The 18,275-nt window shown below is 36.5% G+C and overlaps 1 protein-coding gene across 2 annotated transcripts in view; it reads left to right on the top strand.

Annotated features, from left to right (window-relative positions):
* Positions 1–18,275, top strand: part of RASA2 (RAS p21 protein activator 2) — a 117,973-nt gene that overhangs the window by 63,699 nt on the left and 35,999 nt on the right. For both annotated transcript variants that reach the window (XM_026497158.4, XM_026497157.4), the window contains exons 6-11: positions 49–132; positions 2,641–2,713; positions 5,945–6,021; positions 7,023–7,124; positions 16,133–16,289; positions 16,611–16,759. In XM_026497158.4, the coding sequence (XP_026352943.1) occupies positions 49–132; positions 2,641–2,713; positions 5,945–6,021; positions 7,023–7,124; positions 16,133–16,289; positions 16,611–16,759 (642 nt within the window). The remainder of the gene's footprint in view (positions 1–48; positions 133–2,640; positions 2,714–5,944; positions 6,022–7,022; positions 7,125–16,132; positions 16,290–16,610; positions 16,760–18,275) is intronic.

Below are 18,275 nucleotides of genomic sequence, written 5' to 3'. Positions count from 1 at the left end.
ATGTTGTTTAACTTGAATATATGTTGATTTTCTTTTATTCTTCCTTAGCATCATGGCATGCCATGGGTTGCCTCTCATAAATGGACAAAGCTGTGATCCTTATGCAACAGTTTCTCTAGTGGGCCCTTCTAGGTAATGTTTATTTTTTTTAAGTTTTTATTTAAATTCCAGTTAGTTAACATACACTGTAATATTAGTTTCAGGTGTACAATACAGTGATTCAGCCCTTCCATGCAACACCCAGTGCTCATCACAAGTGCCCTCCTTAATCCCCATCACCTATTTCCCCCATCCCTCCACCCAGCTCCCTGCTGGTAACCATCAGTTTGTTCTCTGTAGTTGAGAGTCAGTGTTTCTTGATTTGTCTCTTTTTTTTCCCCTATGCTCATTTGTTTGTTTGAAATCATGTGGTATTTGTCTTTCTCTGACTGACTTATTTCACTTAGCATAATACTTTTTAGCTCCATCCATGTCATTGGTAGGTAATGTTTATTGAATTATTATAAAAAAAATTTTTTTTACCTCTAAACAATTTGAAACATGCCTTTATTTTCCATAAGTACACTGATTTTAATCCAGAAATGTAAACATCTCTGGATCTAAAGACGAAATATGTATATGGGCTTAACAAATAATTTCCTTCTTTGACAGTAGATGCTTCATTACATTGAAATGATCAGTGGTTGGCTTCTATTTGTAACCTGGAGTTCAGAATTCAGAGTAGGAGAGCAAATTATTATTAGATTTTCCAGTTTTAAAGTGTGACTTAAGAATTACAAAATTAAGATTCGTAAATTATCCTTAAATAAATGCTAAATAGCTATTTATGACACAAAGTAATGAATGCTTTGAAAGAAAGATCTTTAGTGAGTTCTGTTATACACTGCAAACAACTAAGTCCTGTTTTTATAGAAAGAAGGTGGTTGCCATTTCAGATCTGCTGGACTCTTAGACTGTGGGGAGCAGCATTAGTTTTATAGTAGTTAAAATGTACTTTAAAACATAAACTTGACCTTCTTCATTCATCATTGGCCTTCCTGCCTTCAAATGTCTTAGATTTTATGTAGGTAAAATCCTGTTTTAAGAAATGCTAGTCCAGAATCACAAGGCAGTTTCCATATTTTTATCTGGAAAGCAGCTCAGAACTAAAAATGCCTTTTCTACTCATGGCATCTGTGCTCTACAGAGAGAATTCCAAGCTGTAGACAGACTGCTGAAGTACCAGAACATGGTAAAGTGCACCATATCATTGATTTAAATTATTTATGATGATTTATGGAAAAACCTACAGCAATTTGTATATTTTGTATTTTATAACTTCATTATGATTTCTTTCAGAGCCTGACTAGTCTGAAATTTGCCTACAGCTTGAAGGTTTAAAATCAGGAAACAAAGAGCAAACTATTCCCTCCATACCAAACACATACATACACACACACACACACACCCCTTCTCCCCAACTTCAGGCTGTCTAGGTATTCCATTTATTTATTTATTTATTTATTTATTTATTTATTTATTTATATTATTTTTTTCTTAAATCCAGGATAGTCAGCATACAGTGTTTTATTAGTTTCAGGTATACAATATAGGTATTTTTATTTTTTAGAAAATCATCAATAACTTTAAAAAATGTATTTATATACGTATATAAATTATCTATCTATATATATGGTATATATAGTGTCTAACACCATGCCTAGTACTTACTGTGTGTTTAAACAACATTACACTGTTATTACTATAGATGGTTTTAAATTTGAAAGCAGATACTTAGTCCTTTAACATTCATGCTGTCAGAGGGATTAGTTCTGTATGATAAAGTATCTAACACCATGCCTAGTACTTACTGTGTGTTTAAACAACATTACACTGTTATTACTATAGATGGTTTTAAATTTGAAAGCAGATACTTAGTCCTTTAACATTCATGCTGTCAGAGGGATTAGTTCTGTATGATAAAAATGTTTAACCTAGTGGAGCTATTTTTTGTTTTTGTTTATGATCTGTAGCTGAAGACAAATTCTTTACTGTAATCATTTAGTAACATACAAATGGAAACTGTTTGGCACATGAATTTGTTTTTAAGAGTCATTATTAATATTGATAGTGTACTATCATCACATAAGATGTTAAAATTGGGAGAGGCTAGGGAAAGACGGCATGGGCCTTCCCTGTACATTTCTTTGCAACCTTCTCTAATTATTTCAAAATAAAAAGTTTTTTAAAAAGCCATATTATAGCTGAAGCCCAAGAAGTAAATTTAGTTAAGAATGCTTTTCATGTTCCTCATGTATTTTTCAGCATAGATAAAGGTACCCTGAATCTCACTGTTTTCCTTTTACCATTCTGATATAAAATAAGCTTGTATATATAAAATAAGCTTGATAGTCAATCTAGTGTAGCCATAGAGAGAAAATACAATCTTGTCATATATCGCATATGCAAACTTGTATTTTCTTTGATTTGAGTCTTTTTAGAGACACCTCAAATTTTTTCCCAGGTAATATTTAAAACTATAGTTTTCCCTGAGTCATCGTAACAGCTAAAGGGAGGTCAGGCTCCCTGGTTGGAAATAGCATGTTTTATAATTGTGTACTGTTAAGTTCTACAAGGTAAAACTCTACCACATTGGAACAGGAATGACCAAAAGAAGACAAAAGTAAAGAAGAAAACAAGCAATCCGCAGTTTAATGAAATCTTTTATTTTGAGGTAACTTTTTATTTTATATAAATGTTGACATTGAATATTTAATATTGAATGCTGGTTTACTTCTTTTTTTGAACTATAGCCGTAGTAATCATTTAATCAACTAATGCAACTAAGCATTTCTACTCCAAGAGCAGTAGAACCATGATGTAATGTGGTAGAGGCCCAGTATATAAAACAAATAAAGGCAGAGCTATAACTGATTTGGGGGTAGGGAGGACTAGGGCCATACCTACTTGCTAGTCATCCCTAACATCACACCCTCCTCTACACACCCTCCCACCTTATCCAGCCTGTCACCTGACACACAGTGGCCACCAAACTCTTGTTTGAAAATAACTGGTAAAGTAAGTATGACATCACTTGGTTGGAGTTCTTGTCCCAGTTGATGTGGTATAAATCACTATGTTTAAGTTTATCTTGTGAAAGGATAATTTTGTAAGAGAAAACACTAGCTGCCCTACCTGACAGAGTTTTTAGGAGGCCCAAATGTGAGAATGCTTTGAGACTATAAAGTGCTACATGATTAAGGCCTTATTATTAAGTTCTTTTTAGCTAATTGCCTCTACCAACACATGCTTATTTTCATAGAGATCTTCAGCTGCCTTGAAGTTGCCCCAAAATACAGTGCTTTGGAGTTCTTTACTGTGGAGCATTTGTTAAAGAAATCCTTTTTCATATTATTTGAAAACTACAGGAAAAAAGTTGATCTTTGATTTCTAAAAGATTGTGTTCTAACCTCAGAACATGTTGCAAGTGAGATTAACATGTAGGAAAAATTTGGGGAAAAGTTACATTCTGTGCTTTTTCCTCTTTCGTGTGTGTTTTTCTTGATAATTCAAAGTGGAGACAAGCGAGAGCACATCTAGAGATGATTACTGTACTTCAATAAAGAAACATAGGTTGAAGAAAATGCCAAAGTTGACGTAGGAAGGCTTGTGGGGGTGGAGGCAAGGGAGAAAGAAAAGGTACCAATGTGAGACTTTTCCATTTCCTGTCTAAGGACTTTGGCTATTATATGTTTATCAATGGCTATTGCATCTAGCCTGCAGAAAACATGGGGCAACTTGCAGCAAGCAGATGGCCCTTTGAAAGGCAAGGTCTGACCCGCTTGCTATATCCAAGTGTACCTATGAAACCTTAAAACATTCATTCAAAAAGCCCTTTGTTGAGCCGATTATAAAGATAAGATTCAATCTCTGTCCTCCAGCTAAAGCAAGAGACACAAAGCACACATACGCATGCATACACACAGCAGGAAAATGCAGTAGATACTGGGGGGGTCAGATGAGTTCTTCTCCAGCTGAGTTAAGTTAGGGAAAAGGAGTACTAGAGAGAAAGAACATTTTGAGCAGAGACAAAGAGACAGAAAAGCAGAAAGTTATGTCCAAAGAGTAGCAAATAGTGATTTAACTGGAAGGGTTCTATAAGAGAATAATTGGAACAAAGCTTAAAAGCTACACTACGACCAACTATGAAAGGCCTTGAATACCTGGCTGACGTGCTTACAGAATAGCTGTTGAATATTTTTGAGCCTGGAAGTGGTAAGAGTAATGCAGTGTTTTGGGAAGAATTAACCATGATCTGTGGGCCAGTGGCTGAGAGAGAACAGAGATCGAGACTCTTACAGTTTAGGCGTAAAAAAAAAAAGGAAGGGGGGGCAGGTTCTGATCCAAGAGAGTGACATGGAAAAAGAGAGGAAGTGACAGATGAGAAAGAAGCTGTAAAGGGCAGGATAACAAATTGATTATAGAAGAAAAGACAAAGGGAGGAGTCAGATGTCCTCATGGTTTCAAATCTGGAATAAGGGAAAAGTTAAGGAAAGCAGAGAAGTGGTTCAGTTTGGGACATAATGAACTTGAGGTCTGACATGAAAAGCCTCCAATAGGCAGTTCATGACTGAAACTTAAGATGGGTGATGGCTGTAGATAAGGACTCAAGATTTGCTCGCAGAGAGTCAAAAAAGCCAAGGGAATAGAGGTATACAATATAGGAGAAAAGTGAGGAAGCTCAGTTCTGCCACTTACTAGGCATTCAGCTTTGAGCACATTTCTTAATTTCTGTCCTTTAACGTCCTCATTTTCAAGATGAGGATAATGAATCTAGCGCTGCCTGCTTCAGAGCAGCATTCTGATGAACAAAGAAGATAATGGATGTGACAGCACTTTGTGAATGGTACAGCGCTTTACAGCTCTTAGGGCAAAATAAAAGTTAAAACCATGGAGAAAACCCATATTTATAGATTCTGAGGAAGAAGAGATCCCACAGGAAGAAGCAGAGAGCTGGAGGTTGCCTGGTTAGTGCCTGGGTAAACTCAAAAGAGTGTTTCTGGAAAAGGAGGTATAGTTGTACTCACTTGTTCTGATAGAGGGGTCAAGGAAGACGAGAACTAAGGACTCTCCATCAGACTTGGTGACTAAGAGAGGCGTTTGGAGGGGTGATCTGTGAGGAAACCAGATTATACGGAGTTACTGTAGTGAGTGGGTGTGAGGAAGTGGCGGCTGTAAGGATGGATTACAGTTTTGAGATATTTGTCTGTGAAAGGAAGGAGATAGGAAGACCATAATTTAAGTGTAGAATTTTTCTTAGACTTGAGTGAAGTGAAAAAGCTGGTAAAGAAAGCTGTAATTAAAATAGATGGAATGCATACTGCGTGCTTACTGTATGTCATGCATGGGTGGACTAGCCTTGGAAAAGAGGAGGATCATCTCATCTCTTGTTCAGAAGAAATGAGAAAACTCATGAAGTAGAAAGACCTGTGTGAGAATGGACATGTTCAGGTGGACAGTAGCTGAGGAATTCCTGCCAGTGGCCTTGACATTTTTGGTAAAAATATGAGAAAGAAGTGTAAGGTTAGAATTGATAATCTTGAGAAATGTGGGAAAGTCTTCAAACAGTTCTTAGCATGTGCATCTTCACCAAAATAGAACACTTTTGCTCTGAGCCACTAACCGATTACATGTGAGTCAGTGAACCTAATGTTGCTGTAGATGGAGCTGATAAGGGAGGGCATGGAGGCAAGATAGCTTTTGATATTTTTATACTGCCTTATTCTTACCTCCCTACTACTTCCATAGCCGTTTTTATCTTTAGCTTTGGGGGAAACTATTGCCTAGGTTTTTTCCTCTGTTTATAATAAACACAACTGAACATTTTAGGGATGATAGTTTTTTAAGTTCATGTAGGAAAAAAATATTTAAAAATTTTTTGTAAACTAAAATATTTTGTTCACAGGTAACCAGATCCAGTAGTTACACAAGAAAGTCCCAGTTCCAGGTAGAAGAGGAGGACATTGAAAAGCTAGAAATTAGGTATTTGTCTTGGAGTTTTACAGAATTGCTTTTTTTGGTGCCAAAAGAAAATCCTAAGTCCAAAATAGAAAAAATCCTAAAAAAAAAAAAAAAATAGGTGAACCAAGCTTAATAGACTTCTCTTTAGCAAGTTGGTTGATGAAACTTAGAGGAATATGCATCTAATTTAAATTCATATTACCTTTTCAAAATCTGTTTTCTTTGCAGAAGTAGTCAAGGTGTATTTATTTAAAACAAAAGATGATTTAATTTTCACCTATTTTATTATATTTTTAATTTTCACAAATTTAATTGCTCTTTAAATTTCTGAATCATAGCATAATGGATGCAAAGAATATATAGAAAATTAATTATATATTAGCCAATTTAGAAATAATTCTTTTATTCTTCTTAACATATCTGCTGTCTAACAGAAATTTCAGTGAGGTAAGAAGTCTTGTAAGATAATTCAACAGGTGCATGTGTTTGAAGTTTGTTCTATTTAGGTCTTATATCTCTATGCTGTTTGGGAGGGGAAGGTTCTGTAAGTGCATGTACAGGTGTGGTGTTAACAGTGTGTTCATCTAAAGGGTGTATTAGTCACATGTTTGGAATGATCAGGTAATGTATTTTTCTAAATCACCTATCTTTACATATTAACTGGCTCTAATTGAGAAAGAAACTGTATAGACTTGTGTTGGTTTCTTTTCTCAAATTCAACAAAGTAACTCTAGTTCTTACTGCTTCGGGTTAATATAAAGCCTAGACTTTGAAATTAAGAAACTTAAGTGCTTTTTTTAAGACTATTTAAAGTAGTTACATTCTGTGCTTATAAATAAAAGCTACTGCAATATTTTGTTTTCTTAGTTTAGTTAGTGAGGTATATGACAATGCTAACATCTCTTACTTTTAAGCATGTAAAATTAATGATATAATACAATCAAAGTGATTTGAAGCTACCTGGTGGCGTGCATTCTCTTAAACATTGTTTGCAAAATATAAAGCCAGTTTTAAATTTTCAGGATCGACTTGTGGAACAATGGAAACCTGGTCCAAGATATTTTCCTGGGCGAGATAAAGGTTCCTGTGAATGTGTTAAGGAACGATTCCTCTCATCAAGCCTGGTAAGAAAAACCATTTTAGTGAACTCTACAGTAGGTCATCCCCTTTAATATACTGTACATGCAAATAAATGCTTACTATAAGCGTATTTTTAAATTTGAGGTGGAGGAGAAGGCTCCATAGCTCAGGGGTTAGAGCACTGGTCTTGTAAATTTGAGGTGGAATAAGCCAGAAGTCATTATAATCGATTTGGTTATTAATTTATTTTTGCAGAAATAGAAATACATTGATGGTTTTGTGACTTAACCTCTAATACTAAGATAGAAGAACTGAATCATCTAGGAATATTGTTCAGTTCAAAAACGAAATCTTAACTCTAAGGAGAAAATGAAAATCATTTAAAACATTACATAAGAGTTGCCCGAGTGAGAAGATGCTTGGTCACAGATCAGCATCTGCAGTACAGAAGCCTTATTAATGGTGATGGGAACTGTGGATGTTTGAAAACAGAGGGTTTATGGGAAGGAATCAACTGTTCATGGGATCTAACCAGTGATTTTCCTTTATCACACCCCACTGAATTGCACTATGAATGGCCCTGATGTTATTTTCTAAATGTCTGGGGTCAGGATGCCTGGGTGGCTCAGTTGGTTGAGTGTCCGGCTCATGATTTCAGTCTGGTCATGATTGCACGGTTGTGACATCAAGCCCCACATTGAGATCTGTGCTCAGCTAGGAGTCTGCTTGAGATTCTCCTCCCACCCCCACTCATGAATGAATGAATGAGTGAATGAGTGAATGAGTGAATGTGTGTGTGTCTAGGGTCCGGATGTTGAGCTGTTTCAGTAAATGACTTTCTTGAGGTGCTCTGGTGGCTCAGTCATGATTACAGTATCATCTTACCTTTTCATGTCTTTAACAGTGACATTAAACTGATGGTAGATAAAATGTAATGTTCATACATTAAACTGATGTTATTTTCCTTAGCAGAATTGATGTGAAACTATCATTTTTTTCTGTCTCGATCACTTACAAGCATGCTTATCCTTCCCCTTCCAGTAGGTTGCCCAGCAGCCCTCATGCTAGACTTGGGTTTCTGCTGAGCATAAAAAAACAGGCCTTTGTCATTTGCCTCTAAGGGCCACTATTTAGAACTCAGTTTCGGTGCCTGGAGGAGCAATTGGAACTGGGTGTTTAGATGTTTCTTACTGTGGGCATCAACCTCATTTGTCTTTAAAAGAGCCTGCCTCTCCAGTGGACCGTCAGCCATTCTTCATTTTGAACTCTGTTGTAGATGGATTCTTAGACTCTCAAAATTTTTATTATATTTTTACCTCTTACTAATACAGATCTAAGATTTATTGGTTTTTCTGGTGGCATTTTGTATAATTTCAATAATGTACCCACCTTTGGGGGGAGATTAAACTTACTTTGAAAAATGGCAAACATTTGAGGCGTCACACCCCCGCTTCATGTCTTCTTCCACTTTCTGTAAAGTAGCATATATTTTAAAATGAAAATCTCCTGGGGTGCCAGGGTGACTCAGTTGGTTAAATGTCTGCCTTTGGCTCAGGTCATGATCCCAGGGTCCTGGGATCAAGCCCCGCATCGAGCTCCCTGCTCAGTGGGGAGTCTGCTTCTCCCCCTCTCTCAACCTCTCCCCGCTGCTCGTGTTCTCTCTCTCTCTCTCAAAGAAATAAAATATTAAAAAAAGAAAAGAAAAAGAAAATCTCTGCACTCAGTTTGTTAAGTCTTTAAAATTGTATGGCACGCCACAGGTACAAAATAAAAAGTGAGTTGTTATGGCTCCCATGACCCTTCAAAGTGAACCTGAAATGCACCACCTGGCTTGTATTTTAAGTAAGACTGTTTCCAGACAGGCTCTCCAAATCTGGCAAAACTTTGTCCACCTTTGCAGGATGTAAGAACACTAACAAACAGAAATTAAGTTTATTCCTATAGATTTCTTTTTTGCCAGTATTATTTTAAAATATTTTAAAGCCAAAAGTGTAAATTCTAAAATTTATACAGCATGCAGGGTGGCTCAGTCGGTTAAGCATCTGCCTTCAGCTCAGGTCATGATCCCAGGGTCCTGGGATCAAGCCCCAGATTCTGGCTACCTGCTCAGCATGGAGTCCGCTTCTCCATCTCCCCCTCTCCCTGCTTGTTCTCTCTCTCCCTGTCTCTCACTGTCTCTATCTCTCTCTCTCAAATAAATAAATAAATCTTTTTTAAAAATTTGTACAGCATGGAATAGAAACATCTCCTAATTCATTTATACTTCCATAGATACAAGGAAATATAGAAATCTGAATGCCATTTTCTTTTTAAGTCAGAAATTAAAGTCTTAGGCTCCTTTGTCATTTGTAGAGCTTTAGCATCCCCTTGTGGGATTGATGGTAACTGCATGAAAACTCATGAAAGGCTTTCTTTACCTTCAGAATTTCAGGCATATTCTTTCTAATCTTGGCAGTAAGAAAGAGAATAATTATCAGTAATGTAATCCTGCCGTTTGAAGAGTTTCAGTTTGCTTTCCTTTTTCACATAATTTCCAGTTAGTATTTGTCTGTTATAGTCTTCCCAAAAACAGATTTTAATGGTTCCAATTTAATTTTATCCTCAAATTACAACATAATCCAGTCCTTCCCCCATTCTTTTCTTGGCTTTTCACTTCCTTAGCAATGACTTACATTCTTTATTCTGAAACTTCTGTCAGATGTTAAGAGTAGCTTGTTAGTGTTGATAGTAACTCATTTTAACTTTAACCTTATAATGATAGAATTTTATATGATTTTTTGAATTGGTAATATACTCACATGGTTCACAGTTCAAAAGGTAAAAATCTGTGTCTTGCCCCAGCCGCTCAGCTAATCATTTCCCCTCTTCTGAGGCAGTCACTGTTTTGAGTTTCTGGAAATATTTTATGGAATGTAGTCAAATATGTATATAGCCTTCTTTTCTCTTCTTTACAAATGGGCACATACTGTACCCTGACCTGTACCTTGCTTTTCTCACTTACCAGTGTAGTAGAACTTTAGTAAATATCTGTAGAACCTTGGCAGTGGTTAACAGTGTGGACTCTGGGGGTGTCTGGGTGGCTCAGTCATTAAGCATCTGCCTTCGTCTCAGGTCATGATCCCAGGGTCCTGGGATCGAGCCCTGCATCAGGCTCCCTGCTCCGTGGGAAGCCTGCTTCTCTCTCTCCCACTCCCCCTGCTGGTGTTCCCTCTCTCACTGTGTCTCTCTGTGTCCAATAAATAAATAAATAAATCTTTAAATAAATAAATAAAGAGTGTGGACTCTGTAACCAAATTGCCTTGGTTCAAATCTTAACCTTGGGGCGCCTGGGTGGCACAGCGGTTGGGCGTCTGCCTTCGGCTCAGGGTGTGAACCCGGCGTTATGGGATCGAGCCCCACATCAGGCTCCTCTGCTATGAGCCTGCTTCTTCCTCTCCCACTCCCCCTGCTTGTGTTCCCTCTCTCGCTGGCTGTCTCTATCTCTGTCGAATAAATAAATAAAATCTTAAAAAAAAAAAAAAACAACAAATCTTAACCTCTGCCATAACTACCTGTGTGACCTTGGACAAGTTACTCCACCTGCTTGGCTTTGCCTTTCTCTGGCTGTAAAATGGGGACAGTACAAATAGTACCTGCCTCCCAGAGTTGTTAGAGGATAAATGCATTCATCCTCATAAATGAAACTAGCTGCAAGTGCTGTGACCATGGGTATAACTCATGCTCTCACCATTACAGTGACTGCTGTTGTCATCACCATTCCTCCAGAGCAGTACATACAGAATTTCTGCATCCTGTGTTGTCATACCAGTATTCCGTTGTTTGGAATGTTAGAAAGAGAACCTCAGAAGCAGTCTAGTTCAATCTCATTTCACCAGTCCCCATAATGTCAGTGTCTTAATGTGTGCAAAACCTTTGTGTGATTGTACGGATTGGTACAGTTTCCCCCCAAATGATCCAACAAGTAAAAATGGATATTAAGAAAAGATAATAGAGGGGCGCCTGGGTAGCTCAATCAGTTAAGCATCTGTCTTTGCCTCAGGTCATGATCCCAGGGTCTTGTGATCGAGTCCTTCTTTGGGCTCCTTGCTCAGTGATCTCTCTCCTTCCTCACTTGCAGCTTGTTTCATTTATGAAACAGTAGGGCCTGCTTCTCCCTCTGCCTGCCGCTCTCCCTGCTTGTTCTCTCTCTCTCTGACAAATAAAGTCTTTAAAAAAAAAAAAAGACAATAGATACAAACATGTTTTCATGTTATAATTTTCATGGTGAATGTAAGATTCAAATAGTAAATGAAACAAGTGGTTGGGGTTTTTCAATGTAAGCACTTTATACATATTTAAAACTAGATTAATGTTTTACTTGAAATGAGTTGGTTGTCTAGTTTGCTAATTTTTCCACCTATCTATAATCTCCTATCTTAAGTAAAAATCCATTGATAATGCTTATCTTTATGGAACCAGAAACAGCATTCAAGTGTTAGTAGAGCTACCTCTGAACAGTTACTTCCCAGCTTCTGAACATTACTTCATTATGCTGGTTTTCAGCTTTATGAACAAATAATTGTAGTTTTTACTTGCCTGCCTTAATTTCAATTATACAGACCTTATGGTTAAAAATTTTCAAATGCTTGATTTTTTTTCTATTAAGGTGCTGTCAAAATGGCTGAATCTTGAGAGCATCAGGATTACTTTTACGCCTCTCCAATTGTGAATAAAAAAATACATGTAGAGCAACTGAATTCCACTTTCAGTTAATAATTCCTCTTAATTTCCTTTTTCTTACTCTTCAAACTGAAATGCTTTACTCAAAAAGTGAAGAAAATATATTTGATTTTTTTTTTTTTTTTTTTTGGTATCCTTCGAACCTTACGCATGGCCATGTATCCTCATTTAACAAATCTTGAGGGTTTTCTCTTTACCTCTGATTCATAAAGATTACTTAGTCCACAAGGGATCCTTCAAGGTTTAAATAGAGCCTTTTTAAACAATGTTATAAAATAACATATCACATTTATGTAGTTATGTTAATAAGTACATTTATCTATAGCTTATTTATATACTTAAGTGGTAACAGTTATATATAAATCTTACATAAATAACAACTGCACAGTGTTTACTGTGTACCAGGCGCCTTTGTAAGTGCTTATTACTTATATAACCTCCTTAGAGTTGTTGTAAGAATTAAATCAATTAGATACTATTATTACCCCTTATTTAGAGTAATAATAAGGTAAGGAAACAAGCTCAGAGAGATTGAGCAGTTTGCTCAAGGTCACACAGCTGAGATTTGGACCAAATATTCTGACTCCAAAGTTTATGCTCTTAACCAGTTATTATAATAAATTGTACATTGGCATAAATATATTTTTTAAAGATTTTGTTTACTTATTTGAGAGACAGCGAGAGCACAAGTCAGGGAAAGGGACAGAGAGAGAAGTAGACTCCCCCCTGAGCAGGGAGCCCAATGAAGGGCTCGATTCCAGGACCCTGGGATCATAGCCTGAGCTGAAGGCAGACACTTAACCAAATGAGCCACCCAGCTGCCCCATAAATATTTTTGAGTATGTCTAAAACTCAGAAATATTTGGGGTGCCTGGGTAGCTCAGTCATTTCAGGGTACAACTTTTGATATTGGCTGAGGTCATGATCTCAGGGTCATGAGGTTGAGCCCCATGTCAGATTCTGTGCTCAGTGTAGAGTCTGCTTAAGATACTTTCTCTCTCTCCCATCCCTTTGCCCTTCCCCCCACTCGTGCACACGTGCTCTCATTCCCAAATAAATAAAAAATGTTTTTTAAAAACCCTCAGAAATGTTCTCTGTTTTAAGCTGAAATCAAAGATTTGAGTGGCCCCTTGCTTTATAAAATACTGCTTAAAAAAATTAAAGGGTCATGGGGGGGAGGTGGTGATTTGAGGGTATTTTGAAATTTTATGTTTTTTCAAGTAGACACAGATGAGATACTGTCCAAGAAGGATTTCTTACCTTTCCAAAGAAACCCAAGGAAACAAGCTTAAAAAATGAGGCAGGGTCATGATCCCAGGAGTGAGCCCTTCTGGGGTCCCTGGGCATTCTAAAGGAGTGCATATATAATAATTAGTGACTGGCATAACATTGCCCTAACCCCTCTGCACAGAACATGCCATGTGAGGATTATAGATCTGTTTTGCTGCTGTATTGTAGTTTTATGAGAGTAAGAGAGGCAAGGCATACTCCTTCCTCCAGTAATTTGGAGATAAGGGAAGTAAAGTTGCCTTCTGAGTAAAATTCCTATAGAACAAGCCAAAACAGAGTCTGTAAATCTGACTAGAATACGGGGACATTGGTTAAGATTTAAGATGGGTAAGTGCAATCTTAGGGAGGCAGAACCAATTTCTAACTATAATACAAGAATTTCTATTCCACCATATATGGAAAACACTAGTTAAAACGGAAGGGGACTATTAGAACAATATGAAAGGATCCCAAAGAGGCAAACATGGGTAGGTACTACCCATTTAATACAATCGAGGGGGAAGGAGATTCTGCTCTAGAAGCATTACTATTTCCTTGTCTTAGCTGAGAATTCTTAAGACTGCCTCGATCTCTGTGTTGTATCTCCGTACTCACCATAGTCCCTCTATAATATAGCTTTCCAAATAGCTTACCAGTAGGTAAAAAATGTACTAATCAAATAGATTAAAAGGTTGTATTAACAGGTAAAAAAAAAAAAAGTGTATTAGTTGCAGTGACAAATATAGATGAAGCACCCTGGGAAACAGTGGTAATTGTTGAAGCCGAGTGGTAAGTGCATGGGGGAGGTGGTGAGTTGAGGGTATTCATTATTAATATAACCACTCTTCACCCTATTTTTGTGAATGAACATTTGCTTGCATAATAAAATGTATTGGTCACAAAAAAAGTGCAGGTATTTTTACCGCTTGACTGTTGTATTTCTTTTCATAAACTTAGAAATTGGCTTTCTACTTTAAATATACCGGTCTCTATGCTCAGTCATTGCAGTTCAGGTTTACTTTTAGATAAAACTAGGTATCTGAATTTGCAAGCCTGCAAAACATGTACTAGGTTGTGGAACTTGACTAAAGTAATGTCCTTTTCAGGATGTTTGGTGATCAGCCAGCTAGACTTTTCCTTAGAGGTACTTCTGGGTCACCTTTGCTAATAGGCTTATCATGCAATTTTTTCCTCAGGTAAATCTTTAAAACATTATTTCTCAAATCAGAGAATAGAAATTCTGAAGGCTGGTGTTTAAAGATAGAGATTCCTCTTTCGTAGATAGTGATATAATTTCTATATAATTTCTTCTTTAATTGTATCTTTCTCGAAACTAATAAATACTCTATTAAACCCTCCCTAACTTCTGTTTTTAAACAAGTTAGTGTAATGGGGAGGCCATAGGTGATAAATACCAAAAGTAAATATCAAAACTAATGACACTACTTTGTAAAAAGTATTCCAGGTAGTAAGTAAAGGAGGAATGATAGAATTCTAAAACTATCATTTTGGGACACCTGGGTGACTCAGTCAGTTGACTGTCTGCCTTCGGCTCAGGTCATGATCCCAGGGTCCTGGAATCAACTCCCACGTTGGGCTCCTTGCTCAGCAAAGAGCCTGCTTCTCCTTCTGCCTGCTGCTCCCCCTGCTTGTGCTCTCTGTCTCTGACAAAAATAAATAAATAAAATCTTTAAAAAAATAAAACTATCGTTTTATCCTCTGTAACTGTTAATGACTGTAGGCGGTGCTCATCAGTGTCTGCTAATATCACAAAAAGAGAAACAGACATTAGTGCCTCTTTGTGGAACTACACAACACTACCAGCGAAATGTTCTTGCCAGCATATCAAATCTGAATCTAACCAAGCCTCTAGATCTAACTGCCAATATACAGGAAGTACAGAGAGGACAAAAAATATGTTACGTGACGTTATGGAGATAGAGATAGATTTATCATAATCCCAAATGTGGAAAATTCTATTCTAACTACCTGATTTCTTACGGGGTAGAGGGAATCTATAGGTTAAAAGAAACTTAAGTATCAACCAGTTACAATATGTAGACCTTGGATATGAACAAACTGTAGAAAAGTATTCATGATAAAGTTTGGGAGAGTTTGAACACGGACTGGATAATGATTTTTAAAAATTGTATGTAGTTATATATTGAAATATTTATAGATGAAATTATAAGACGCCTGGAAATTGCTTTAAAATAATGCAGGAATGGGCTGGGAGGAGTGAGGAGAGGTATGGCTGAAACAATAGCCTTGAATTGATGATTACTAAAGCTAGGTGATAGGTGCCTGGGGGTTCAATAGATACACTGTTCTTTTTACTTTTGTATGTGTTGTTAAATTTCTAAGATAAAAAGTCTTTAAAAATAACTATTAGATTTCTGATTTTGGTCCTACAAACTCCTCTTGATTTCTAAACATTTTTCTTGGAAAATTTTAAAGCTGTCTTTATTTGTACATATATATTTTTTGCCTTCTACTTACCTAAAAAAAATTCATGTAAATCTGATTTCTGCAAATAAAAATATTTTCAGTGTAGTTACACTGTTTCTCCTTTAATAGTATAAAAATCTGTTTATAAACCTTCAATCACTAACTTTTTAAAAAATAAGTTCAGATTTTTATATATATAAGATTTACTTTAAAACAAGATCACTTATGCCGTCTTGTGATATGTCTTATCTATTTCAGCTAAATGTATCTTTCTTAAATTTAGTTAGTGAGATGTTATTTTTGATTATACACTGGATTTTAAATCTTTCATTTTTTATTACCTTTGCCTAAATCTGCAAGCTAATTAAACTCTCATTCAACCCCTTTGAGCTCTTAATTTTTGTATGACCTGTACATTTTGTTTCCCAGATAAAAATCTATTTATAGCTTTCTAGTTTGATATACAGCAGATGTTAAGCCTCTGAAGATTGATAGTTGGCTCCTTACAAAGTGTCCTAACCTTAAATACTAAGTTGACTTTTTTGGTTTGGTTTTCTTTTATAGCTTAGCTGTTTATTTACCTCATCTCATGAAGTTGATTGTATTTTTACTTTAGGTACTTGCTACAACCAAGAGACAATGGAAACAAGTCATCTAAAACCGATGATCTGGGGTCTCTTCGATTAAATATATGTTATACAGAAGACTATGTGCTTCCTTCGGAGTACTATGGTCCTTTGAAAACTTTGCTGCTAAAATCTCCAGATGTTCAGGTACTTTAAAAATCTTAAGGGTACGATTTAATAGGAAATGGCTAAAATTAATTCTGTAAGTGATATGGAAAAGATTTCAGAGTATCAACTTTTATTAAAGTAGTCAATATATAGATATTTAATTTATCTGAACCATAGTACTGTGATTCCAGTACGTGCTTGAAATTTCATCTCTGAGAAAAGTTTTAAAAAATTAAATATTATTCTGTACAACAGTAGTAGTGAATAAATATGCTTGAACTACTTATACAGGCTAGTGATTGAACATGTGATCATGTTTGCTTGATTTTTGTGCTTGTTTTCTGCCTTTCTGTATTCTAGCCGATATCTGCCTCAGCTGCTTACATTTTGGGTGAAATTTGTCGAGATAAAAATGATGCTGTTTTGCCCCTTGTACGACTGCTGCTGCACCATGATAAACTTGTTCCTTTTGCCACTGCAGTGGCTGAATTAGACTTGAAGGATACACAGTAAGAGTTACATTCAAGTGTTAATTATGTGTGTTGAAATTGGACTTTAGTTTGCCAGATTGTTTTGTAATTTTACTTCTTTTTTATTGACCAGCCTCACTGGATAGGAATCTGAAAAGAAGTGCTTAGCAAGAAATAAAGGGCCGTTCTTTAAGTTAGCAAACAGTATCCACCAATAGCAACATTAACAGTTAATGAAGGATTTTTTTATTCAGTGTTGAAATTTCTTGTTACTAATCTTTGCTGCTTCTTGTAATGATTCATGTGTCACAAATAAAATACCAGGTCAGAACTTGGGTGTTTTTTTTTTTTCTTACCCATTATGTATCACCCCTATATACATATGTGTGACATTATGGAAAGCAGTCAGGTGGCTTCCCAGTCCTATCATAGCACCGTCTCATATACACACACACACACACACACACACACACACTCCACTTTTATAGTTCATTGTTATGGTTTGCTTTTTTAAAAAAACTTATATTCTTATTATTTTTGGTAAGTAGTTTCGGTAAGTTTGAAAAGCCTAATAGCAGCAGGCTTTTTTTAAAATTTAAGTTCAGTTAATTAACATATAATTTATTATTAGTTTCAGAGGTAGAGGTCAGCAATCATCAGTCTTATATAGTACCCAGTCTTATTACATCATGTGTCCTCCTTAATGTCCATCACCCAGTTACCCCATTCCCCTCACTCCTCCCCTCTGGCAACCCTCAGTTTGTTTCCTGTGATTGAGAGTCTCTTATAAGATTTGTCTCTCTCTCTGATTTTGCCTTGTTTTATTTTTTCCTCTCTTCCCCTATGATCCTCTGTTGTGTTTCTTAAATTCTACATATGAGTGGGATCATAATAATTGTCTGTTATTTTGCTTAGCATAATACCATTTAGTTCCATCCATGTCATTGCAAATGGCAAGGTTTCATTCTTTTTGGTGCCTGAGTAGTATTCCTGTGTGTGTGTGTGTGTGTGTGTGTGTGTGTGTGTATACACGTACACTACATCTTCTTTATCCATTGGTCTGTCGGTGGACATCTGGGCTCTTCCCATATTTTGGCTACTGTGGACATTGCTGCTATAAACATTGGGATGCATGTGTCCCTTCTTTTCACTACATCTGTATCTTTGGGGTAAATACCCAGTAGTGCAATTGCTGGGTCATAAGGTAGCTCTATTTTTAACTTTTTGAAGAACCTCTATACTGTTTTCCAGAGTGGCTGCACCAGCTTACATTCCCACCAACAATGTAGGAGGGTTCCCCTTTCTCTGTATCCTCACCAACATCTGTCGTTTCCTGACTTGTTAATTTGAGCCATTCTGACTGGTGTGAGGTGGTATCTCATTGTGGTTTTGATTTGTATTTCCCTGATGCCAAGTGATGTTGAGCATTTTTTCATGTGTCTGTTGGTCATTTGTATGCCTTCTTTGGGGAATGTCTGTTCATGTCTTGACAGCAAGCTTTTTAAATGGATGATAAAAATTACTAAAATTGTATATATAGCCAATGTCATATATC

This window comes from Ursus arctos, unplaced genomic scaffold (genome assembly GCF_023065955.2).
Source record: "Ursus arctos isolate Adak ecotype North America unplaced genomic scaffold, UrsArc2.0 scaffold_20, whole genome shotgun sequence".
NCBI lineage: Eukaryota > Metazoa > Chordata > Mammalia > Carnivora > Ursidae > Ursus > Ursus arctos.
The sequence above is the reverse complement of the archived record's forward strand: the minus strand, read 5'-3'. Positions and strand labels throughout refer to the sequence as shown.